General features: G+C 33.0%; 1 protein-coding gene across 1 annotated transcript in view; it reads left to right on the top strand.

Annotated features, from left to right (window-relative positions):
- SHISA6 (shisa family member 6) overlaps positions 1–27708 on the top strand; it is a 627719-nt gene that overhangs the window by 309534 nt on the left and 290477 nt on the right. Inside the window, exon 4 of the mRNA XM_074312049.1 lies at positions 392–487. Coding sequence (XP_074168150.1) covers positions 392–487 — 96 coding nt within the window. The remainder of the gene's footprint in view (positions 1–391; positions 488–27708) is intronic.

Genomic DNA, 27708 nt, shown 5'->3' with positions numbered 1-27708 from the left:
ATACGAAGTGAGATTTCCCTTCCTATACATGTTTGCATCAGATATATTTTCCAAGTTAAAGTTACAATTCATTTACAGTTTTTACTTTACTATAACACCTAGTAAAATGTTGTGTATATACACACGTGTGTATGTGTAAATTTTAATTTTTATTCTACTACAAATATGGAAATATCCATTTGAGGTTCAGATTTAAAAATAAACTTAAAAACAAATATATTTATAATATGTGTGCCATTATACTATATACCATGGAAGATTTAGATAGTAAAATATAGTCTCTGCTTCCATGAGTTTTACTGTCCAGCAGATTTTATATAAAGTATAATAGAAGCAAATACCAAATGTCATGAGTATGTCAATCTTTCCCTTATCTAATGTTTTCCCACAGGGCTCTATGGGAAGGATGCTCACCGAAGTGGAGGCCCTGATCTTCATAACTTCATTTCATCTGGATTTGTTACATTAGGAAGAGGACACACAAAGGGTACAGTGGAAACCATTTTTTACTAAATACAAAAATTGGCTAGAGAAAGTCACTCTGAAACACTGAGGATGGTTAGGAGGCCAGACAATTGCCCTGGACAGGAATGATTAGGTTACTCTGTTTATGATTATTTCTGATGATTTAGGGTGCTTTTAACACAGCTTCCCAGAATGTAGAGGGTATGTGATATTAGGGGACATAATCCCTGAGTTGGGATAGGATAAGCAAAACAGACACACACTATTCACCTTTGGTTAGGGAGCTTGCGGGGCAAGAGGTGGGGAACAGGATAAGCAAAGTATCTGTAGTATTTGCAAAGCAGATTTCTCTTTTTTTCTTATTTCCTTTCTAAACTAACATTTTCTATACTGATTTCTATATTCTGTATGAATTACAAGTATGAATTATGAGTTTTATTCTGTAAACAGTCCAGCATTTACAGTATGTGTAGTATATACAGTATGTATATCTTGTATCTTGTGCAATATAGGCACAAACCTAGATGTTAACTTGTCTCTAAAGCTACAAGATGGACCTTTTAGAGAAAGAGCCTGTTTGTGATATAGCTGATGTTGGCTTGCTGAGCATCTGTGAAGGGAGATGTGAAATCCTGCTTGTTTACATTTTCTATTTTATCAGAGTCATAATAGTGTTGTGAGAATTCTGTTACTATAGGAGTAATCTGGTTCAAATCCATCTGATTACTTTTCTAACAATCTGTAAAGTTATACAGAACCAATGTGAAATATATGCAGAAATATTTCCCTGTCTTCCTCTGGCTGATATGTCTTTTGTTCCATGAGTGAAAAAAGACAATTTGTAATATTTCTTACATTCCATGCACTTTAAAAAAAAGAATTCTCCATGCATTGTTAATTCTATAGAGAAGAAAAATAATCTGTATGGTGTATGTGTTTCTCTGTTGTGTCTGTGTGTATCTAAATAAAGCTTATCAAGGATACAGGTGATACTTGTGAATACAGAGAGTTACAGGCCAGCACCAAGAACCTGAGAGTCCTGTTTATACACGCAAACCCCTGGCTTCCACATATCCTCCTTCATCTGTTGAAATCTGAGGCACAAATCTGAGTTGTCAAAAAAAACTTGGCGCCAAGCTGAATTCTTCTCTTTTTAAAAAAAATTGCAAGGGTAGCTGTGGAAGATGGAAGATAGAAAATAATATGCAATAAGTAGAACATCCTTGAATAAACAATCTAAGTCATACTTTGGCACAAATATTAATATCATTTCCTACCTAATGAATCTTTTTTCTTACCTCTTCCCCTTATGTGTGCATATGAAAATATTAATACATATATATGTATATATTCTCTTTGTCCTTTCTTAATCCATTTTTTCTTCTCCCCTGTCTGTCCATAGTGCTCATGAATGTCATTTAGCCCTTCTATGGCATTCAGGGTTAAAGATGTTGCTGATTTCAGTTCTACAATAAAACTCCATTGGCCTACCCCATACCCTTTAATGACCCATAATTTATATGATGAAATTAAATTCCCCCAATAGTCTAGGTTAACCACAAACCAAACATTGATGTTCCTTGCAATTTAAGGCATAGAAACATTACTCTGGAAGATTTGGGCCATTTTTTTTCAAAAAGCATCATTTTATTGGTACCAAAGAAGATTACATAAACAAAAATATATAATGCTATAGTCATGCTTCATGTTCTACAAAAATTCCTTACAGGTAAATCCAACTTGTCACAAGATCCACTGAGCCTCCATGCTACCATAGATAGACCACAAAACAAATCTGACATTTGCTAATTTTTCATTTCTGTTGAAAAATATTATAAGTTTTAAGAAGTGGAACAATATAGCTGCAACTGACCAAATGTGCCAATGTAATTTTTTTCTCTTCCCAGATGCCTCTAGTGTTGCCTCATACTAACAATAATGGCATATCCAGGTAATTTAGGCATGTTAAGTTCCTCAGACAGTATTGATCTACCAACTACCCCAGTGCACTCACTAGCTTCTTGAGGTGCCAAGAATTCCATACCCCCCGGGAGTTTATAAATAAATTTGTACTTCTTTTCTCTTCTTTCTCTTAGTCTTTTCTGTTTTCACCAAGAAGGTCATATGAAAATTATTACTCAGTCATGATCTTCTGGGTTGAAGAGGATATCAGTTCTAAACTAGGATGTTTTCCCTTTCTACATTACACCCTATCAACTTTTCACTCATTCATAAGATTATACTTTGGAGGAAGTATCCCCAGAAAAAGTCATATTCTGTACTAATCCACTTCAAATATTTAAATATATGAAATAAAGATTAAATAAACATCAAAGTCTTTAAAAGTCAGTTAAGTCAAAAAGGAAATCGTAGAGTAAATATAGTAATGATAGAGGGATTAGAAGTGAAAAGGAACAATTTTTGTCCTTTTATCTTGCTCATACTAGAGAGCTAATTTTCATTTGTATTTATATTGATTTCTATTTATATGAGACTTAGGTCTTTTTTGAAAAAAATAACAATATAGTAGAATTACCTTAGATTCAGTATCACTTTTAAAAATTCTAGAAACTTCAGCATTATTCACATATAATCTTAGCTTGCAAATATTCCATTTGGGTCAGCTCTTCCTTGAAACTAAGGAAAAACACCACAAATGAACTGACTGCCTGTAGTGTCCTCTGGAAGTCCCTGTTTGTGTGCCAAAATGTAATGTCCAGACTAGCTCTCTGGGGGATCTCTAGACCACCTTTGATAATTAGTGGAACAGTGAAGGAGACAGGAGAGCCACCACGAGGATGGTCAAGGATGGAGTCTATCATCTCCAGTCCTCTCAGCCTTTAAATACCTCAGTATGATTACATCATTACAGCACACTAATTATGTGTGAACTAGAGAACTATTATCTCTCAATCACACTGAGAAAGTGCTAACTATAAGCACCTTTCTGTAAGTATCCTTTGCTTCAAGTAGGACATCTTGATTTCTCAGGAAGGAAGGTGGGCACCAAAGGGGAATGGGGAGCCAAACCAGATATTGTTAGCCGATTTCCTCTGAGTTGAAGGGTCTTATACCTTACCCAGAGTTTCCCCACTATCTGCAGCCCTCTACAATGCCAAGAAAAATGAAGGACACCTTCTTTAGTGCTTTTGAATGACCATGAAGTGCTTTTCATAGCAGAATGACCCTAATTCCCTTTTAATGTTTCTCAGGGAATATGTACATGGCACCATAAATCAACTGGCCAGTTCATTCAAGTTAAAGACAAAGGCAGGAAGATATGTTATACTGTCATAATATGAAGTGACAGAGGAAGAACAGGCTTCAAGTGTCATAGACTAAACCCCAAAATCCTTTCATAGGTGAATAAAACTATATAAATGATTAAATTAAAGAATTTAATATAAACAAGGAAAAGAAAAATAAATAAAAGAGTATTTCAGTGAAGAATAACGTATGCTTCTATAATGGGAAATGGTAATTTTACAATGAATCTAAATAGACAGGATTTTGTGAACAAGGAACTCTTTCTTCTTAAAGAGTCTATGGTCAACAATATGTCTCAAAAAAAATAAAATAAAACATGATTTTTAAAAGCAATTCACAGTCAAGAAATAGAAAGAGGAAAAATGAAAACAAACAAAAGTTGGATAGGAAAAGAGAAGAGGAAATTTTGAAATAATCACTAAATTAATGGGGATAGAAGTAAAAAAGGAAAAGGAGAATTAGATAACTAAATGAATGAAAAAAAATCATTGAATTAAGAAAAATTCTAAAGCTATTGAAAAAGTTGATAAACAGGAGGAAATGAGTAAAGAAGGAAACAAAAGAGAATTTGTGGGAAAGGATAGCATCAAAGTAAATTAAGCAAAATTGATCTTTGGGGCAAAATACTAATATAACAATAGCAAAGTGCTAACTAAGGGGAAGAAAAAAATTAAAATTACTAAAAATAGAATTGGACAAAAAGATAAATAACTTATATGAAATTAAATATAAATAATTTGTATAGTACAATAAAAAGAGATTAACAGACTGTGTAAAAAAATAAAACTTGGCAACCTTTGCAACAAAAATGCAAATACATACATAGAATAAAAATAAAGGGTTGGAATAAATTTACTATTTGAATTTGAAAAAAAACAGAAATTATAATCATGTTATTATACAAAACCCCAGAAGTTCACAAAAATCATAGACAATAAGCCATTATTAGTATTAAATATGTATTCTCCAAATGGCATGGCATCTCAAAACATGAAGGAAAATTAACTGAATTGTTACAAGATAAAAAACAACACAATAATAGGAAATTGTCCAGTTATGTACATTATGTACAAAATTACATATATAGTACCATCACCATCCTACCTCCTCTCCCCCCCATCCACTGCTAAAATGAATGTCATGCAATAGGACTGTGATGTAAGAAACTACAAGCATTAAAGCCATTGTTGTAGGGACCAAAGATATAGTACAATTTCTTATTAGTTGATAACATTATAGTTTGCTTAGAAAAATCTAAGGTATCAGTAAAGATACAAATGGAGAAAATATATAGCTTTAGGAAAATTGTAATTACAAAATAATTTCACAAAAAATATCATTTCTATATCATAATAACAAAACCCAATGAAATCTAACAAAAAGGAAAATCCATTTCAAATTAACTACAAAATGCACAGAATATTTTGAAATAACTCTCTGAATACACAAGCAATACTTTTATTACAAAATGTCCCTTCAAGAAATAAAGAACATATTTAATATTTAGAGTTATATTTAGTGTTCATGGATGGACCATGAAAATATAATCACAATTATAATACTATAAATATAATTTGTGCATTTAAACCATCAAACCCAAAATAATTATTTTACTAAGTTAAGTATTATTACAAAATTCATTTGGATTACAAAAGATATAGAACATCTAGAAATATAATTTAAAATAAGATTGAAAGGTGAATAGCAGTTTTAGACTTTGATATATTATAAAACATCATCCATCAAACTGTTTGATACAGTTAAAAATAGAGAAGTACCTCAGGAGAAAAGACTAGATAAGGAAGAAGCAGATATAATGAAATTCAATATTCCAGTGTTTGAAAAACCTAAACACATACACACATACATAAAATTAGGGAAAAATTCCTATTTTATAAGAACTATGGGTCAACTGGAAAGAAGTCTGGCATAAATTATGCTTATACCAACATCATATACAGCATTTCATGATTAATTCATAAGGTACAAATGCTTTCCTTAAAATGGAAGAGAAATACTTTCCACAGACTTAATCAATGAATTCTTAACCAAATAATGGATAAATACAATAACACAAGATAAAATAGATAACTTGTTTACAAGAAATCGAAAAAAATTTGCTCAAACAAAATGAATACATCCGGGATTATATGGTAAAGATTGGGAAAGGTTTTTTTTTCTTTGTTTTTTTATTTTTTTGTTTTTTTTTTAATCAAGAATCTCAGAAAATTATTTGATATTTAAGATAAACAATTAAATATACAATATATAAGCAATAGCAATATAAGTATATATATATATACACAAATATACATATATATGTATATATACATATGAGCAACTGTCATTCAGAATAAACAAATCATCAAAGAATATGAAGAATAGTTCTTGAAAGAATTGCAAACTGTTAACACAGTATGAAGATGATTTAAATCATGAATAATGAAAGAAATATGAATCATTACAACCTTAACATTTCACCTCGCACCCAGAAAAAAATTGTCTAAAAAGACAAGACTGCAATCGTCGATTTCAGAGGATTATGAAAGCATAGATAAATTAGCATGTTATTGATGAAAAAATATATGATTATTGCAAATATTCTGATAATAAATTATTAATTGTATAAATAAAATGACTAAAACACTCAAACTGTTTGACCCAGATACTCTACTGGATACAATTATAGTATCATCATCACCATCCTACTTCCTCTCCCCCCCATCAACTGGTAAAATGAATGTCATGCAATAGGACTGTGATGTAAGAAACTACAAGCATTATAAATATAGAGAAAAGACCAGATATGAAGTGATGTGAATAGATCCAGAAAAATGAATGTAAAGATCAACAAGCATCAAACAATTCATAGTAAATATTATAGAAGTATAAAGAACAAACTTGTTCCAAAAATAAGAGCTATGGGAAGACATCTTCCCTACTCCTTTGCAGAGATCAATGAAACATTACATATAAAGTCAGGTTTCTTTGTTTTTTCCTATCTGCTAATAGGTTTTCCTGATTTTTAAAAATTATTTCCATTTTTTACTTTAAAGTTTTTTTCATTACAAGAGACGCAAGGGACATTAGAGTTGCATTTTCATCACAAGATCATCTCTTGTAGGAAATGAGAGGAGGGAATTGATGTATGTATGTGTGTATATATATATATATATATATATATATATATATATATATACATATATATATATATATATATATATATATATATATATATATATATATATATATATATATATAAGATAAGTCATAAATAAAGTCCATAAAATTATGAAAGGTTCAATTGTACCTTCAATTCATAGATAAAATTGTAAAAAAGTAAATACACTGTAGGTACTGACTAATAGTGGTGGCAATTGGCTTCTCCAGGCAAAGACCTAAAGGAGAGATAGTAAAACCTTTTCAACCCTTCAATGTTTCACTGATCTGTAAATTCTGAACTTGGAAGATATGATTTAATGTACTTTATATTCTGTCAAGTCCAAAAATCCAATCTGTACTCTCAATACATACAATTATATAATTTCTTCATTAACAATACATGGTGGGAAACAGGGAAAGTTAGACATATATATATTTAGTTATTTCAGTTATATTCAACTCCTCCTTTGGGGTTTTCTTTTCAAAATTACTGAAATGGTTTGGTATTTCCTTCTCCAGGTTATATTAGAGATGAGGAAATTGAGGTAAACAGTTATACATGGCTTGCTTAGAGTCACACTACTAGTAAGTGTCTGAGGCCAGGAAGATGAATCCTCCTCAGTCCAGATCTGGTGTAACCTAGCTACCTCTTACTGCTTAACTGCTCTTTTTTATTAATATTTATTGAGCACCTGCTATGTGCCAAGTACTATGCTAGGCACAGGAGTTTAAGTGCAAAGAATGAAACTATTTCTACTTGCCATGATCTTATATTACTAATTATCTTTGGCAAGGTAATTTAATTTCTCTATGTTAAAGGGAGTGGATGAGATGGTTTCTAATGTCCCTTGCAACCCTAAATCCATTATCTGAACTGGCCAGTTGGTGATGGCTCTGGAAGAGACAGTGAGACTGGGGATTTTGCACAGTGCTCCCTCTCTTAAATTCAATTCATTTGCAAGTCATGGCATCACCTTCCTGATGTAAAAGTCCTCTTCAAGAAGGAAGGACAAACAACAATTGTAAGTGCCTACTGCTGACCCCTGAGAACTCAACTGGCCAGTTCCTGTTGGGCAATGAAATGCCTTCCTTTGCTCTTCCCACACTTCCTTCTTCTCTTCTCCTACTCTCCCCCTGTCTACATAGGATGTTACCTCTTACCTTCAGGTACTCTGTCCAAAGGAATGTAAATTTTAATCACTAAAACCTCACAAAATATTGTGGGTTTTATGGACTAGGATCATGACTTGACCATGTCAGTCACTCTGGCTTTCATTGATTGGCCAGCAAAAGGTCCCACCTCATTTGATCATTGTTAGGGCGCTGATGGGTCAGAGTGAGTATAAATAGTAATTGATTCTGTTTTAGCCAGAATACTGAAGGGTCTTCCCCTTCCATACTGATTTTTTTTTTGACGAGGTAAAAGTGGCCTTTTTTTTCATTTATTACCTATAGGGCCTCTTCCAAAAAAAAGCCAAAATGTCTTTTTAAGAAAAGATGCAGAAATTAATCATGGAAACTAAGGCTTTGGGGTACACTCACACATGTGTGTATTGGTACAGGATTATAGACCGAGAGTTGAAAGCAGCTCAATTTATGGGAGAGGAAAAAACTATTCAAGGTATGTGTTGTTGAATTATTTCAGTTGTTCCCAATTCTTTATTGATCCCGCTTTGGGAGATTTCTCGATAAAATTATTGAAATTTGCTATTTCCTTCTTTAGCTCATTTTACCAATGAAGAACTGAAGCAAATAGGGATAACTGACTTACACAGCTAGTCTGTGTCTGAGGCCATATGAAGATGAATTTTTCCAACTCCAGTCCCATTGCTTTATCCACTGTACCACAGTTGCCCAAACTTATTGTTCGGTTATGTTTCACTCTTGGTGATACTCATTGGAGTTTTCTTTCCTACTCCTACTCTTGCTCATTTTGCAGATGGAGAAAACTAAGGAAAAGTAGATTAAGTGGCTTATCCTAGGTCATGTAGCTAGCTTGTGTCTGAGGCCAAATATGACCTGAGTCCAGGCTCAATAGTGTATGTATCTCGTGTGCCAACTGGCTGCCCATTCAAAGGATAGAGCTTCTTAAAGCATTATTCAAAAGAGAATTATTTTTCAATTGGGAGAGAATGACAGAAGCCATTTTATTACAAGAAATCTGACCAGTCATTTTGTAGTTATATAGTTCATCTCTAAAAGAACCTTCCCTATCTACAAATATCAAACTTCTACTCCTAAGTCAATTTTTGTGGTGTCTGAAATTTCATCCTTATAGATGTTTTTTGTTTGTTTGTTTGTTTGGGGGTAAAAATAATGATGTAATATTTTTCTCACAACTTAGTTTACAGAATAAATCTGTCATAGGTGCTAGGCTAGTAAATTCTGGCCTAAAGGAAGATTTCTAATAAATTACATAGATCTTCTTGTAAGGACTTATTTGAAAAATTGGACATAAATTACAGGCTGAAAAGAAATCAATGGGTTATGAATGACACAGATTTCAAGAGTAGTCACATAAATGAGATCATCACTCACTGAAGTAATGAAATGTATATATATATATATATATATATATATATATATATATATATATATATCAAAATATATTCACATACATAGATACCTTTTTATATCTTGTTGAAGTTAACAAAGTACTTTCCTTACTAGTTGTATGTATTTAAGTAAGTTTTTTTTTTTTGTTGTTGTTTTTATCTTTACTAAGCCTCAAGTTTGTCAAGTTCCAGGGGTGAGGTTCAATAGCCTCTAAGATCTCTTTCAGCTTTATTTTGTGATAGAACGAATAATGGCACTACTGGGTCAAAAGGTGTGCAGAGTTTTATAAAAGCCCTTTGGGCTAGTTCCAGATTGCTCTGCAGAATGGTTGGAGCATTGCACAATGCTACCAATAATGCATTACTGTCCAAGTTTTTCCACATTCCCTCCAATATTTATCATTACGCTTTCCTGTCACCTTAGCCAATTGGAGATGTTTGAGGTGGTACCACAGAGTTGTTTTAATTTGCATTTCTCTAATTGATAGTGACTTAAAGCATTTTTTCATATACCTTTATTTTCATCGTCTGAAAATTAGTCATACCCTTTGACCATTTATCAATTTGGGGAATGAATTGTATTCTTATAAATTTGATACAGTTTTTTTTTTTTATGTATTTTAGAAAAGAGACCTTTATCAGAAATACTCTCTATAAAGATTTTCCCCAGCTTTGTACTTCTTTTTTAATCTTATTTCTGTTGGGATTTTTGTGCAAAAACTTTTTAATTTAATGTAATCAAAATTGTCCATTTTGCCTTTAATAATTTTCTCTACTTGTTCTTTAATCATAAATGTCTCCCTTCTCCAAAGATCTGATAGGTAAATTACCTCTTGTTCTCCTAATTTGTTAGTGATATCATCCTTTATGCCCAAATCACATATCCATTTTGAACTTATTTTGGTATGTGTGAGAGATGTAAGTTATGTGTGTATTATTTTCAGATCTTGCAACTTTGTTAAAGCTGTGAATTGTTTTCAGTAGATTTTTGGATGATTTTTTTTAGGCTTCTCTAAATATAATCATCATACCATCTGCAAAGAGTGATAGTTTTATTTCCTCATTTCCTAATTCCTTTAATTTCTTTTTCTTTTCATATTGCTAAAACCGATATTTCTAGTGGTGATAATGGGCATTCTTGTTTCACCGCTGATTTTATTGAGAATGCATCCAGCTTTTTTCTATTACAAATAATGCTTCCTGTAGGTTTTAATTAGATACTGCTTATGATTTCAAGGAAAGCTTCCTTTATATGTTTCTATTGTTTTTAAGGGAATGTATGCTGTATTTTTTCAAAAGCTTTTTCTGCATGTATTGAGATTATTATATATTTTTGTTGATTTTGTTATTGGTATGGTTGATTATGGTAATAGTTTTTTGGATATTGAATCAGCCCTGCATTCCTAGTATGAAACCCACTTGTTCATAGTGTATTATCCTGTTGATAAGTTTTTGTAATCACTTTGCTAATATTTTTATTTAAAATTTTGCATCAATATTCCTTAGGGAGTTTGTTCTATACTTTTCTTTTTCTGTTTTGGCCCTTCCTGGTTTAGGTATCAGTGCCATATTTGTGTCCTAAAAGTAATTTGACAGTACTCCTTCTTCACCTATTTTTCCCATATACTTTACATAGTATTGGAATTAATTGTTCTCTAAATGTTTGGTAAAATGCACTTGTGCATTTATCTGGCTCTGGAGTTTTTTTGTTTGTTTGTTTGTTTTTTAATTAGGGAGTTCATTAATAACCTGTTCAATTGCTTTTTCTAAAGAGGGACTTTTTAAAAATAGTTTTTATTTGCCAGATATGTGCATGGGTAATTTTACAACATTGACAATTGCCAAACCTTTTGTTCTGATTTTTCCCCTCCTCCCCCCTCCCAGATGACAGGTTGACCAATACATGCTAAATATGTTAAAGTATAAATTAAATACAATTTATGTATACATGTCCAAACAGTTGTTTTGCTGCACAAAAAGAATTGGACTTTGAAATAGTGTACAATTAGCCATGTGAAGGAAATCCAAAATGCAGGTGGGCAAAAATAGAGGGATTGAGAATTCTATGTAGTGGTTTATAGTCATCTCCCAGAGTTCTTTTGCTGGGTGTAGCTGGTTCAGTTCATTACAGCTCTATTGGAAGTGATTTGGTTCATCTCATTGTTGAAAATGGACATATCCATCAGAATTGATCATCATATAGTATTGTTGTTGAAGTGTACAACAATCTCCTGGTCCTACTCATTTCACCCACCATCGATTCATGTAAGTCTCTCCAGGCCTTTCTGAAATCATCCTGTTGGTCATTTCTTACAGAACAATAATATTCCACAATATTCATATATCACAATTTATTCAGCCATTCTCCAATTGATGGGCATCGACGTAGTTTCCAGTTTCTGGCCACTACAAAGAGGGCTGCCACAAACATACTTGCACACACAGATCTCTTTCCTTCTTTAAGATCTCTTTGTGATATAAGCCCAGTAGTAACACTGCTGGGTCAAAGAGTATGTACAGTTTGATAACTTTTTGAGCATAGTTCTAAATTGCTATTCCAGAATGGCTGGATTTTTTCACAATTCCACCAACAATGTATCTGTGTCCCTGTTTTCCCACATCCCCTCCAATATTCTGCATTATCTTTCCCTGTCATTCTAGCCAATCTGACAGGTGTGTAGTGATATCTCAGAGTTGTCTTAATTTGCATTTCTCTGATTAATAATGACTTGGAGCATTTTTTTCATATGGCTAGAAATAGTTTCAATTTCTTCATCTGAGAATTGTCTGCTCATATCCTTTGACCATTTATCAATTGGAGAATGGCTTGATTTCTTATAGAGTCAATTTGCTATTTATTTTGGAAATGAGGCCTTTATCAGAACCCTTGACTGTACAAATGTTTTCCCAGTTTGTTTCCCTTCTAATTTTATCTGCATTAATTTTGTTTGTACAAAAACTTGTCAATTTGATATAATCAAAGTTTTCTACTTTGTGATCAACAATGATCTCTAGTTCTTTGGACATAAATTCATTCCTCTTCCACAGGTCTGAGAGGTAAACTATCCTATGTTACTCTAATTTATTTATAATCTCATTCTTTATGCCTAGGTTATGAACCCATTTTGACCTGACCTTGATGTATGGTGTTAAGTATGGGTCAATACCTCGTTTCAGCCATACTAATTTCCAATTTTCCCAGCAATTTTTGTCAACCATTGAGTTCTTATCCCAAAAGCTGGGGTCCTTGGGTTTGTCAAATCTAGTGATTATTAAAGTTATTGATTATTTTGTCCTTTGGACCTAACCTATTCCACTGATCAACTAGTCTATTTCTTACCCAATAACAATTGGTTTTGGTAACTGCTGCTTTATAATATAATTTTAGATATGGTACAGCTAGGCCACCTTCATTTGATTTTTTTTCCATTAATTCCCTGGAAATTATTGACCTTTTCTTTTTCCATATGAACTTTGTTATTTTTTCTAGGTCATTAAAATAGTTTTTGGGAGTCTAATTGGTATAACATTAAATAAATAGATTAGTTTAGGTAGTATTGTCATCTTTATTATATTTGCTCGCCCTATCCAAGAGCATTTAATTTTTCCAATTGGTTATATCAGAATTAATTTGTGTGAAAAGTGTTTTTTGTAGTTTTGCTCATATAGTTTCTGATTTTCCCTTGGCAGATAGATTCCTAAATATTTTATACTATCAGTAGTTACTTTAAAAGGAATTTCTCTTTGTAACTCTAACTGTTGGATTTTTGTTAGTGACATATAAGCAAAAATGTTGATGATTTATATGGGTTTATTTTATATTCTGCAACTTTGCTAAAGGTATGGATTATTTCTAATAGCTTTTTAGTAGAATATTTGGGGTTCTCTAAGTATACCATCATATCATCAGAAAAGAGCGATAATTTGGTTTTCTCATTACCTACTCTAATTCCTTTAATCTCTTTCTCCACTCTTATTGCCAAAGCTAGCATTTCTAATACAATATTGAATAGTAATGGTGATAGTGGGCAACCTTGTTTTATCCCTGATCTTAATAGGAATGGTTGCAGTTTATCTCCATTACATAGGATTCTTACTGATGGTTTTAAATAGATGCTACTGATTATTTTAAGGAAAAGTCCATTTATTCCTATACTCTCAATTGTTTTTCAATAGAAATGGATGTTGGATTTTATCAAATGCCTTTTCTGCATCTATTGAGATGCTCATATGATTTTTGTTAATTTGGTTATTAATATGGCCAATTATACTGATAGTTTTCCCAATATTGAACCAGCCCTGCATTCCTGGTATAAATCCTACTTGATCATGATGTATTATCCTGGCGATGATTTTCTGTATCTTTTTGCTAATATCTCATTTAAGATTTTAGCATCAATATTCATTAAGGAGATTGGTCTATAGTTTTTTTTTCTCTGTTTTCAACCTACCTGGTTTGGGTATCAGTACAATGTCTGTATCATAAAAGGAATTTGGTAGGACTCCTTCATTCCCTATTTTCTCAAGTAGTTTATATAACATTGGGGCTAATTATTCTTTAAATGTTTGGTAGAATTCACATGTAAATCCATCTGGTCGTGGGGATTTTTTCTTGGGGAGTTGATTAATACCTTGTTCTATTTCTTTTTCTGAAATGGGACTATTTAAGCAATTTACTTCCTCCTCTGTTAATCTGGAAAGCCTATATTTTTGGAGGTAGTCATCCATTTCACCTAAGTTATCAAATTTATTGGCATAAAGTTGGGCCAAGTAGCTTCTTATTATTTCTCTAACTTCCTCTTCATTGGTGGAAAGATCCCCCTTTTCATTTTTAAGACTAACAACTTGATTTTCCTCTCTCCTTTTTCTAATCATATTTACCAAAGATTTATCTATTTTATTGTTTTTTTTTCATAAAACCAACTCTTAGTTTTATTTATTAGTTCAATAGTTTTTTTTTTACTTTCAATATTATTAATTTCTAAAAGTGGACTTTTTAAGTAAATTATTTCCTCTTTTGTTAACCTGGGCTATTTATATTTTTTGTAAATATTCATTCATTTTTGGTTAACTTGTCAGAAATGCTGCCATTGAGTTGGGCAAAATAGCTCCTAATTATTGCTTTAATTTCTTTGTCATTGGTGGTAAGTTAATTTTTGATGCTGTTGGTTTAATTTTTTTCTTTCCTTTTTCTGATTCAGCTAACCAAAGGTTTATCTATTTTGTTAGTTTTTTTTTCATAAAACTAGCTTTATTTTGTGTATTAGTTCAATAATTTTCTTAGTTTGTATTTTATTAATCTGTCCTTTAAGTTTCAAATTTGTTATTTAATTTGAGTTTTTAAATTAGTTCCTTTTTTAGCTTTTTTAGTTGCATTCCTAATTCATTAATCTCCTCTTTCTGTACATTTTTATATAGTTATTTAGAAATATACAATTTCCCCTAAGAACTGCTTTGTCTGCATCCCACAGGTTTTAATAGGTTGTCTCATTATTGTCATTTTCTTGGTTGAAATGTTTGTTTCTTGATTGTTTCTGTGATTTGTTTTGTGAACCACTCATTCTTTAGAATTACATTATTTAATTGTCAATTGGTTTATAGTCTATCTTTCCCTGATCCTTTATTAAATATAATTTTATTGTATTGTCTGAAAATGAAGAATTTACTATTTCTGCCTTTTGGCATTTGATTGTGAGGTTTTTATTCCCTAATATATGTTCAGTCTTTGTGTAGGTGCTATGTACTATCAAGTAAAATGTGCATTCCTTTCTGTCCCTATTCAATTTTTTGCAGAGGTCTAGCATATCTAGGTTTTCTAGAATCCTATTAACCATTCTAGTTTCTTTCTTGTTTATTTTGTCATTAGATTTGTCTGTTTCTGAGAGGGGGAGATTAAGATTCCCCCACTAGAATAGTTTTGCTGTCTATTCCTTCCTGTAACTGTCTGAATTCTTCTTTAGGAATCTGCCTGCTCTACCACAAGAGTGCATACATGTTTAGAATCATCACTGCTTTGTTATTTATGGTACCCTTTATCAAAATGTACTTTCCCTCCTTGTCTCTCTTAATAAAATCTATTTTTGCTTTTGTTTTATCTGAGATCAGAATTGATACCCTTGTGTTTCTTTTTATTTCATCCAAAGCATAATAAATTCTGTTCCATCCTTTTTACCTTTATTCTGCATGTATCTCTCTGTGTCAAATGTGTTTCTTTTAAAGAACATATTGTAGGATTCTGTTTTTTAATCTACTCTGCTGTTTGCTTCCATTTTATGGGAGTGATCATCCTATTCACATTAACAGTTGTGATTATCAGCTCTATATTTCCCTCCATTCTATTTTCTCCCCTGTATAACTTTAATTTTCTCTTTCCACCCTTCTAATAAATTCTGTTCCATCCTTTTTACCTTTATTCTGCATGTATCTCTCTGTGTCAAATGTGTTTCTTTTAAAGAACATATTGTAGGATTCTGTTTTTTAATCTACTCTGCTGTTTGCTTCCATTTTATGGGAGTGATCATCCTATTCACATTAACAGTTGTGATTATCAGCTCTATATTTCCCTCCATTCTATTTTCTCCCCTGTATAACTTTAATTTTCTCTTTCCACCCTTCTAATAAATTCTGTTCCATCCTTTTTACCTTTATTCTGCATGTATCTCTCTGTGTCAAATGTGTTTCTTTTAAAGAACATATTGTAGGATTCTGTTTTTTAATCTACTCTGCTGTTTGCTTCCATTTTATGGGAGTGATCATTCTATTCACATTAACAATTGTGATTATCAGCTCTATATTTCCCTCCATTCTATTTTCTCCCCTGTATAACTTTTATTTTCTCTTTCCACCCTTCTTAATCATCTGTTACCCACTCCAACCACTACCTTATCTCCTGTCATCCTGCCTCTCTTCCCTTACTAGTATCTTTTTTTTTACCCAGTCTATCCACTACCTTATCTTCTATCAACCCTTCCTCCATTTTTCTTCTTTTGTTTTAATAAGTGAAATATTTATTTTCTTCATGGTCTTCATGGGATATGTCCAGTAATGAAATAACTGGGCTAAATGATATAAACAAATAATTTCCTTTTTTGTTTTCTTTTTTGTTTGTTTGTTTTTATTTTTTTATTATAGTTTTTATATACAAAGCATATGCGTGGGTAATTTTTCAACATTGACTCTTGTAAAAACTTGTTTCAACTTTTCTCCTCCTTCCCTCCACTTTCTCCTGTGGATGGCAGGTAGTCCCATTCATATTAAATGTTAATGTATATGTTAAATACATACATATATATATATATATATATATATATATATATATATATATTTATACAGTTATATTGTTGCACAAGAAAGATCATTTCACTCAGCATCAGTTCATATATGTCTCTCCAAGCCTTCATCCTGCTGATCATTTCTTATAGAACAATAATATACCATAACATTCATATACCACAATTTATTCATCCATTCTCCAATTGATGGGCATCCATTCAATTTTCAATTTCTAAAAAGGACTGCCACAAACATTTTTGCACATATGGGGCCCTTTCCCTTCTTTAATATTTCTTTGGGATATAAGCCCCGTAGTAACACTGCTGGGTCAAAGGGTATACACAGTTTGATAACTTTTTGAGTATAGTTTCAAATTGCTCTACAGAGAGGTTGGATCCATTCACGACTCCACCAACAATGCATCAGTGTCCCAATTTTCCCACATCTCCTCAACATTCGTCAGTATCTTTTCCTGTCATCTTAGCCAATCTGACAATTGTGTAGTGGTATCTCAGAATTGTCTTAATCTGCATTTCTCTGATGAATAATGATCTGGAACAACTTATATGACTAGAAATAGTTTCAATTTCTTCATGACAATTTTCAGATGATGAAATTGAAACTATTTCCACTCATATGCAAGTGTATGGAGGGGATGCAGGAAAACTGGGACATTGATGCATTGTTGGTGGAGTTGTCAATGAATCCATTCTGGAGAACAATGTGGAATTATGCTCAAAAAGTTATCAATCTGTGCATAACCTTTGATCCAGCAATGTTACTATTGGGCTTATATCCCAAAGAAATACTAAACAAGAGAAAGGGACCTGTATGTGCCAAACTGTGGCAGTTCTTTTTTATAGCGGCTAGGAACTGGAAAATGAAAGGATGCCCATCAATTGGAGAATAGTTGGGTATAATGTGGTATATGAATGTTATGGAATATTATTCTATAAGAAATGATCAGCAGGATGAAGGCTTGGAGAGACATACATGAACTGATGCTAAATGAAATGAGCAGAACTCGGAGATCATTATATACTTCAACAACAATACTGTATGAGGATGTATTCTGATGGAAATGGTTATCTTCGACAAAGAGAAGATCTAATTCAGTTCCAATTGATCAACAATGGATAGCATCATCTACACCCAGAGAAGAAACACTTGGAAATGAGTGTAAGCTGTTTGCATTTTTGTTTTTCTTCCCAGGTTATTTTTACCTTCTGAATCCAATTCTTCCAGTGCAACAAGAGAACTGTTCAGTTCTGCACACATATATGGTATCTAGGATATACTATAACATAGGTAACATGAATAAGATTGCTTGTCATGTAGGGGAAAGTGGGGAGGGAAGGAAGGGAAAAATCAGAACAGAAGTGAGTACAAGAGATAATGTTGTAAAAAATTACCCATGTGAAAACTGGGACACTAATACATTGCTGGTGGAGTTGTGAAAGAATCCAGCCACTCTGGAGAACAATTTGGAACTATGCCCAAAAAGTTATCAAACTGTGCATACCCTTTGACCCAGCAGTACTACTACTGGGCTTATATCCCAAAGAAATACTAAAGAGTGGAAAGAGACCTATATGTGCCAAAATGTTTGTGGCAGCTCTTTTTGTTGTATCTGGAAACTGGAAGTTGAATGGATGTCCATCAATTGGAGAATGGTTGGGTAAATTATGGTATATGAAGGTTATGGAATATTATTGCTCTGTAAGAAATGACCAGCAGGAGGAATACAGAGAGGCTTGGAGAGACTTACATCAACTGATGCTGAGTGAAATGAGCAGAACCAGAAGATCACTGTACACTGCAACAACAATACTGTATGAGGATGTATTCTGATGGAAGTGGAAATCTTCAACATAAAGAAGAGCCAACTCACTTCCAGTTGATCAATGATGGACAGAGGTAGCTACACCCAGAGAAGAAACACTGGGAAGTGAATGTAAATTGTTAGCACTAACATCTGTCTGCCCAGGTTACATGTACCTTCGGAATCTAATGCTTATTGTGCAACAAGAAAATGGTATTTACACGCATGTATTGTATCTAAGTTATATTGTAACACATGTAAAATGTATGGGATTACCTGTCATCGGGGGGAGGGAGTGGAGGGAGGGGGGATAATTTGGAAAAATGAATACAAGGGATAATATTATAAAAAATATATAATAATAAAAAAATTACCTGTGTGTATAAAAATTGTCTGTTCATATCCTTTGACCATTTATCAATTGGAAAATAGTTTGCTTTTTTATAAATTAGAGTCAGCTCTTTATATATTTGGAGATGAAGCCTTTATCAGAACCTTTAGCTGTAAAAATGTTTTCCCAGTTTATTGCTTCTTTTCTAATCCTGTCTGCATTAGTTTTATTTGTAGAAAAGCTTTTTAACTTAATATAATCGACAGTTTTTATTTTGTGATCAATAATGAACTCTAGTTCTACTTTGGTCACAAATCCTTTCCTCCTCCACAAGTCAACTATTCTATGTTCTTCTAATTTATTTATAATCTCATTTTTTATGCCTAGATCATGGACCCATTTTGATCTTATCTTGTGTAAAGTGTTAAGTATGGGTCAATGCCTTGTTTTTTCCAAACTAATTTCCAATTTTCCCAGCAATTTTTTTCAAATAATAATTCTTATCCTAAAAGCTGAGGTCTTTCGGTTTGTGAAACACTATATTGCTATAGTTATTGAGTATTTTGTCATGAGAACCTAACCTATTACACTGGTCAACTAGTCTATTTCTTAGCCAATACCAAATGGTTTTGGTGACTGCTGCTTTATAATATAGTTCTAGATCAGGTACAGCTAGACCACCTTCATTTATTTTTTTTTCATTACTTCCCTTGAAATTCTTGACCTTTGGTCTTCCAGATGAATTTTGTTGTTATTTTTTCTAGGTCAGTAAAATAGTTTCTTGGGAGTCTGATTGATATAGCACTAAATAAATAGATTAGTTTAGGTGGTATTGTCATCTTTATTATATTCAATCGACCTATCCAGGAGCACTTAATATTTTTACAATTGTTTAAATCTGACTTTATTTGTGTGAAAAGTGTTTTGTAGTTTTGATCATATAGTTCCTGACTTTCCCTTGACAGATAGATTCCCAAATATTTTATACAATCGACAGTTATTTAAATGAAATTTCTCTTTGTATCTCTTGCTGTTGAATTTTGTTAGTGATGTATAAGAATGCTGACAATTTATGTGGATTTATTTTGTATCCTGCAACTTTGGTAAAGTTGTGGATTATTTCTAATAGCTTTTTAGTAGGATCTCTGGGGTTCTGTAAGTATATATCATCATATCATCTGCAAAGAGTGATAATTTAGTTTCCCCATTACCTACTCTAATTCCTTTAATGTCTTTTTCATCCCTTATTGCTAGTTAGCATTTCTGATACAATATTGAATACTAATGGTAATAATAGGCAGCTTAATTTTATTGGGAATAATTCCAGTTTATCACCATTATATGTGATGCTTACTGATGATTTTAAATAGATGCTATTTACTATTTTAAGTAAAAGTCCATTTATTCCTATACTTCCTAGTGTTTTTAATAGGAATGGGTATTAGATGGTGTTAGATTTTATCAAATGCCTTTTATGCATCTACTGAGATGATCATATGATTTTTATTAATTTGATTAATGATATAGTCAATTATGCTAATAGTTTTCCTTATTTTGAACCACTCCTGCATTCCTGGTATAAATCCTATTTGGTCATGGTATATTATCCTGGAGATGATTTTTTGTAATCTTTTTGCTAAGATTTTATTTAACATTTTTGCATTGATGTTCATTAGGGAGATTGGTTTTTAATTTTCTTTCTCTGTTTTCTTCATACCTAGTTTAGCTATCAGTACCATGTTTGTGCCATAAAAGGAATTTGGTAGGACTCCTTCATTCTCTATTTTGTTAAATAGTTTATGTAGCATTGGAGTTAATTGTTCTTTAAATGTTTGGTAGAATTCACATGTAGATCCATCTGTTTCTGGGGATTTTTTTTAGGGAGCTGATTTTTTTTTAGGGAGCTTGTTCTATTTCTTTTTCTAAAATGGGACTGTTTAACTAATTTACTTCTTCCTCTGTTAATCTGGGCAATCTATATTTTTGAACCCTTCCTCCCTTCTTACCTTTTTCCCTAATGTTTTTGCCCTTGCTTCTATCCTGTTTCTCCCCTTTCCTTTTCTCTTTCTCCTCCTGTTTCTTCATAGTGTTAGATAAATTTCCATACTCAACTGAATGAACAAATTATTCCCCCTTAAAGCCAAAGCTGATGAGATCAAGCTCCAGACAATGCTCATTCCCCTCTCTTCTTTCCCTGCAGTGTAATGGGTCTTTTGCATCTCCTAATGTGAACTAGCTTTCCTGTTATACCTCCTCTTTCCTTTTTTTTTTACCCCTTAATATCTTTTTCTTTGATGTCATCATATCAGGGACCATACATAACCACACCCCCAGTCCATGTGCCTTCTCTGTCTGCCCCAGTGACAGATAAAGTTCTTTGTGTTATAAATATTGTTTTCCTAGCTAGGAATGTAAGCAGTTTAGCCTTTAAATATATATTTTCCTCTATTTATCTTTTTATAGTTCTCCTTCATCCTCTGTTTCTGAATTAAATTTTCTATTTAGTTCTGTTTTTATCCATTAGAAATTATTGAAAGTCTCTTCATTAAAACTCCATCTTCTCCCTTGAAAATTGATGCCTAATCTCGCTGGATAATTAATTCTTGATTTTAGCCACAGGTCCTTTGTCTTCTGGACAATGTTATAGGCTTTCTAATCTTTTATTGTATAAGCTGCCAGATCCTTAGTAATCCCAACTGTTATTTTTTGATAGTTGAATTTTTTTCTCTGGCAGTATTTTTTCTTTAAGATTATAGCTTTTGGAATTTCAACAACAAAATTCTTTGAAGTTTTCCTTGAGGGATCTCTTTGCAGGGATGATCAATGGTATTTCCCCTTCTGTATCTAGAATATTGGGGCTGTTTTACTTAATGACTTTTTAAAGAATGCTATCCAGGCTCTTTTTTTTTTTTTTTGCTCATGGCCTTCAGGTAGTCCAATAATTTTTAAATTGTTTCTTTGGTATCAATTTTCCAGACTAGCTATTTTGCCAATGAGGTATTTCACATTTTCTTCCATTTTTTTCATTTTTTTTTAGTTTGAATGATTCTTGCTATCTCACAAAGTCATTAGTTTCCATTCGCCCTGTTCTCATTTTTAATGTGTGATTTTTTTTTCAGTTGTATTTTGTATCTCTTTTTCCATTTGATTTATTCTACTGTTTAAGTAGCTGTTTTCTTCAGACAACTTTTTTTCTTCCTTTTCCAAACTGTTGACTCTGTCATGCATATCTCTCATTTATTTTTTCATTTTTTCCTCTACCTCTCTTATTTGTCTTTTGAATCTTTTATGAGTATTTCCAAGAAGCCTCTTTGGACTTGAGAACAATTTATCTCACTCTTTGAGATTTCTTATGTGGACATTCTGTTCTGGTTTAAATTTGTGTTTTGGTCTGCTTTGTTTCCACAGTAGCTTTCTATAGTCAAGATTCTTTTCTGTTTCTTGCTCATTTCTTTCCTTTTCTTTTGGTATTTCCTCTTTTTTTAACCTTTAAGATGGAACTCTGCTCTTGGAGCAAAGGTGGCACTTTCCCAAGCTTCTTGGCTTTAAGGACAGGAGCTCCTTGTCTTTATAGTGGGTAGCATGATTACTGGTTCCAGGAAACATCCTTTCCCAGAGTCTCCTTTTTAAGCTGGAGTCTGTCCCACTGATTTGCCCCTCTACTGGGCCAGGACTAAAGATCTTAGCTGCTCATTTGCTGTCATTAAAACCTTTCCCAAAGTCTATCTGAGCTGTGCTGAACGCCCTATTCATCCCAGTGAGACTGACCTTTCTTGAAGTTTTTCCAGTCTATTTTGAGCTGAAGAGAGGTTTCATTGCATCACACTCTGTCTAGAGCCTTGATTTCATGTGGTTTTCAAAGAAAACCAGGAGAGCCTGAGCAGCTTTTTGATTTCACTCCCCCAATTTTAACTCCTTGGCTTTCCATAGTTGAGTACTTCTATTACAATATCCTTTTTTATTTAAAGCAACAATGAACATACTTGCTAAACATATTCAGAATTCTTTATTTCTGTATGTGTTTGTCTCTATAATAGGAGGTGTAGGGAATAAAGATCTGAACATAATTCCTTGGAACTCCTTGTCAGTCAACTACTCACCATTCTCATTAGCTCTAACTCCACTTGGAAATAATTGACCTTTGCCAAATATGTACTGGATTTCTGTCAGATGTTTCAAAGTCAAATCTTATCCCTGTCTTCACTTTCAATCTCCATTCTTGTTCTGGCATATTCTGACATGTGAGAACTGAAGAAACCACTCCAGTACCAGAAAAAAATGTTTTTCAGTAAAGAATAATAAATTTTAAAGAAAAACTTCCCAATAAGCCTGGAAACAATTTCAGTACCTGAATTCATTACCTCAATAAAGGAATCAAGGAGTTTGATAGATAAGGGAGCACTCATTTGCTCCTGATTAGTGAAATGAATAAATTTTACAAACACTACTATATTTTTTGGCAGAGGAATTTTTTAAAAGCATTCCACTGAGAAGGATAAATGCATTCTGGGTATATAGAGTAGCAGAAAGAATACAAGGCTGGAAATCAGAAGACCTCTATTCTAATCTTTTTCAGGAGTCACAGCTTCATACATAAACTACCTACTTCAAGGTATTGTTCAATAAAATAATATACAGAGCATTATTTATCAGGCTCCATGTTAGATGTTATCTTATCAAAAACATCTATTAAATGTTTAATAAGTATTTAATAGCCAGGAAATATATTAAGCACTGAAGATGGGGCAGAGCCAAGAGGGCGGAGAAGATACACGCGATTTTCTAAGCTCCCTTCCTCCCTCAATACCAACTAGTTAAATCAGGCTCAAAAATAATGCTGGACTGATAAAAACCACAAGGATTAGAAGCACAATTTACCAGCCGAAGAGAATCTGGAATTTCGACAGAAAAGGTCAGTTCTGAGGGGAGGAAAAAAAAGACCAGCATAGACAGGGTTGGACTAGGCGCTAGCACATTGTGCCAAACTGGCTGGGGAGAATTCTGGGATCAGAGAAGCCACTGAGATAGAGGAATCTGGCATAGGCTAATAGCTCTACTCTGCTTGTAAAACAGCAGATCAGAAGAGAAATCAAATCCACTTTAAAATAAAAAGCCAGAAAATATAATCACCCTAAACTAGAAGTGACCTAATACCAATCTCAGCACGGCTGTGCAGCCACCTTCTGCTGTGCGGGGCTTTTCCTTGGGGCAGTTAAGAACCTGAACAGCAGGGGACACAGTCTGTGGCAGCCTCTAATCAACATAGTGCGGGGCTCAGCCTGAGGAAGTGGTATTCTCACAGTAGTGAAACTCTAGCAGCAGCAGAACCTCTGCAGCAGGGACTGTGCTTCCCAAGTAGAAACTTCCAGTTTGAGCACAGGGGCGTTTCGCATCAGCTTCTAATATCCACAACCCCATGGGAGGCTTTAGCTGGGGTTTGTAAAGTTTTCACTGTTCAGCCTCAAACCTCAGGGCAGTTGCTAGGCCACACAGTGGGGTTCCTCACTGAGTACTCCTCACAACGCAGCCATGTTAACCACCACTGAGTCATTTTTTTTTGGGGGGGGGCAGGGGAATTCTCCAAGAACTCTCTCTTAGCCCAGTCACAGGATTGCTGCATCCCATCCCCGGACTTGGAGGACGCTGGTCAATTTCCTAACCAAGGACAGACTCCCACAGAGTTTTAACAAAGAGTAAGAAATTGAAGAGAACAATTGACACCTTCTATACAGAGAAAGAGAGGGTATCTAACCCCAAGGAGGCTAACAGCAGATAGTCTCCAGATAACACCCTAAAGGGGAATGATACCTGCCCCCCATCATATATCATATAACTCTCTCCTAGAAGACACTATTAAAAAGTTAACAGAGTTTGAAGAAAAATGGGGAAAGGGAAAGCTATGATAGAGAGTAACAACGTCCTGAAATTTGAGTTGGAAAAAATAAAAAATTCACAAAAGGTGCAGGGAAACAAAATTTGTGAATTAGAAAAGGTTAAAAAAGCATAGGAAAGTAGGATTTCTGAATTGGAAAAGATAAAAAATTCCCAAGAAAGTAGGATTTGTGATTTGGAAATCACAAAACCACTCACTAAAAAAAAAAAAAAAAAAAAAAAAAAAAAAAGAAAGAAATTTAGTGAAATGGAAAAAAAATTCAATAGAGCAAAATAATTCATTTAAAAACTCAATTGGACATATATAAAAAGAACTAAAAAATGTGAATGAAGAAAATAACTCATTAAAAATCAGGACTGAACAAATAGAAATGAATGATTCATTGAGAAACCAAGAATCAATCAAAAAAAAAAAAAAAACCAAACAAACAAACAAAAAAAAATGAAAAGCTGAAGAATAAAGTCAAATATTTACTGGGAAAACCTATAGACCTGGAAAATAGATCTAGGAGAGATAATCTGAGGATCTTTGGACTTCCTGAAAACTATGGTGAAAAAAAAAGAGCCTAGATTCTATTTTATAGGAAATCATCAAAGAGAACTGTCCAGAGATAATAGAAACAGAAGGGAAAATAGGTGTTGAAAGAATTTATTGAACATCTGAAAAAGACCCTAAAAAGGAACTCCACAGAAAATTGTAACTAAGCTGGAGAACTACCAAACTAAATAAAAAAATATTGCAAGCAGCTAGGAAAAAACAATTAAAATATCAAGGTGCCACAATAAAGGTCACTCAAAATCTGGTTGCCTACACATTAAAGGGTTGAAGGGCCTGGAACCTGATATTCCGAAAGGCAAAAGATTGCAACCAAGAATAAACTACCCAGCTAAGTTTAGCATTTTCTTCCATGGAAGAAGATGGACATTTAATGAAACAGAGGAATTCCATTTGTTTCTAAGACAAAAAGCACACTTAAACAAAAAATTTGATCTACATCCACAAGACTCAAGAGAAGCAAAAAAAGGTAAAAAGGATTCTTGAGAACTATATCTCTGTTGTGGATATACAGAAAGTCCAAATGTATACTTTGATTTTACTGATATAACATAAAAAGGAAGTAGTAAAGGGAAGGGGATAGTATCAGAAAAAGGGAAAGGAGAGATAAAAAGAGGGAAAATACATCCCAGGAAGAGGCATAGAAAATTTTATCACATCTGAGGGAATTTAGAGAGAGGGAGAAATATTGTGTGAATCTTACTCTCATCAGAGTAGGCTCAAAGAGTAAATAATTGACATATTTGTTTTCCAGAGAATTCTCTCTCACCTCATTATAAGAAGGGAGAAGAAAAGGGAAAAGGAAAAGAGGAATAAGAGAAGGGTACAAGAAAGGGGAAGGAACTTAACAGGAGGGGGGAGGGATACTAAAAGGGAGTAGGGTCCATAAATTCAATACTAGAGAAGGAGTTCAGGGGGAACAAGGGGGAAAAAGCATAATCAGGGGATAATATGATGGCAAGAAATACAGAATTAGTAATTTTAACTGTAAATGTGAATGGGATGAACTTTTCCATTACACGGAGGCAGATAGCAGACTGAATCAAAAGTCAGAACCCTACAATATGTTGCTTACAGGAAACACATTTAAAGCAGGAAGATACATACAGAGTAAAGGTAAAAGGTTGGAGCAGAATCTGTTATGCTTCAGGTGAAGCCAAAAAAGCAGGGGTAGCCATCCTTATCTCAGATCAAGCAAAAGGAGAAACTGATCTAATTAAAAGAGATAAGGAAAGAAACTATATCCTGCTGAAAGGTAGTATAGACAATGAAGCCATATCAATACTAAATATATATGCACCAAGTGTTATAGCATCTAACTTCCTAAAGGAGAAGTTAAGAGAGTTGCAAGAAGAAATAAAAAGCAAAACTATAATAGTGGGAGATCTCAACCTTGCATTCTCAGAACTAGATAAATCAAACCACAAAACAAATAAGAAAGAAATTAAAGAAGTAACTAGAACATTTAAAAAACTACATATGATAGATCTTTAGAGAAAACTGAATGATGATAGAAAGGAGTATACTTTCTACTCAGCAGTTCATAGAACCTATACAAAAATTGACCATATATTGGGACATAAAGAACACAAAATTAAATGCAGGAAGGCAGAAATAATAAATACCTTGTTCTCAGATCACAATGCAATAAAAACTGCATTCAACAAGAGTTAGCGGTAAATAGACCAAAAAGTAATTGGAAACTAAATAAATCTCATCTTAAAGAATGACTGGGTGAAACAGCAAATTATAGATACAATTAATAATTTCACCCAAGATAATGACAACGATGAGACATCATACCAAAATTTGTGGGATGTAGCTAAAGTGGTAATAAGGGAAAATTTTGTATCTTTAGAGGCTTACTTGAATAAAATAGAGAAAGAGAAGATCAATTAATTGGGCCTGCAACTTAAAAAGCTAGAAGAAGACCAAGTTAAAAACAGCCAACTAAAAACTAAACTTGAAATTCTAAAAGTAAAAGGAGAAATCAATAATATTTAAAGCAAAATCTATTGAATTAATAAATAAAACTAAGAGTTAGTTTTATGAACAAGCCAATAAAATAGATAAACCTTTGGTAAATGTGATCAGAAAAAGGAAAGAGGAAAATCAAATTGTTAGTCTTAAAAATGAAAAGGGGGATCTTTCCACCAATGAAGAGGAAATTAGAGCAATAATAAGGAGTTACTTTGCCCAACTTTATGCCAATAAATTTGATAACTTAAGTGAAATGGATGACTACCTCCAAAAATATAGGCTTCCTAGATTAACAGGGGAGGAAGTAAATTGCTTAAATAGTCCCATTTCAGAAAAAGAAATAGAACAAGTTATTAATCAGCTCCCCAAGAAAAAATCCCCAGGACCAGATGAATTTACATGTGAA

This window comes from Sminthopsis crassicaudata, chromosome 4 (genome assembly GCF_048593235.1).
Source record: "Sminthopsis crassicaudata isolate SCR6 chromosome 4, ASM4859323v1, whole genome shotgun sequence".
NCBI classification, from domain to species: domain Eukaryota; kingdom Metazoa; phylum Chordata; class Mammalia; order Dasyuromorphia; family Dasyuridae; genus Sminthopsis; species Sminthopsis crassicaudata.
This window is presented reverse-complemented; position numbering and strand designations above follow the sequence as displayed.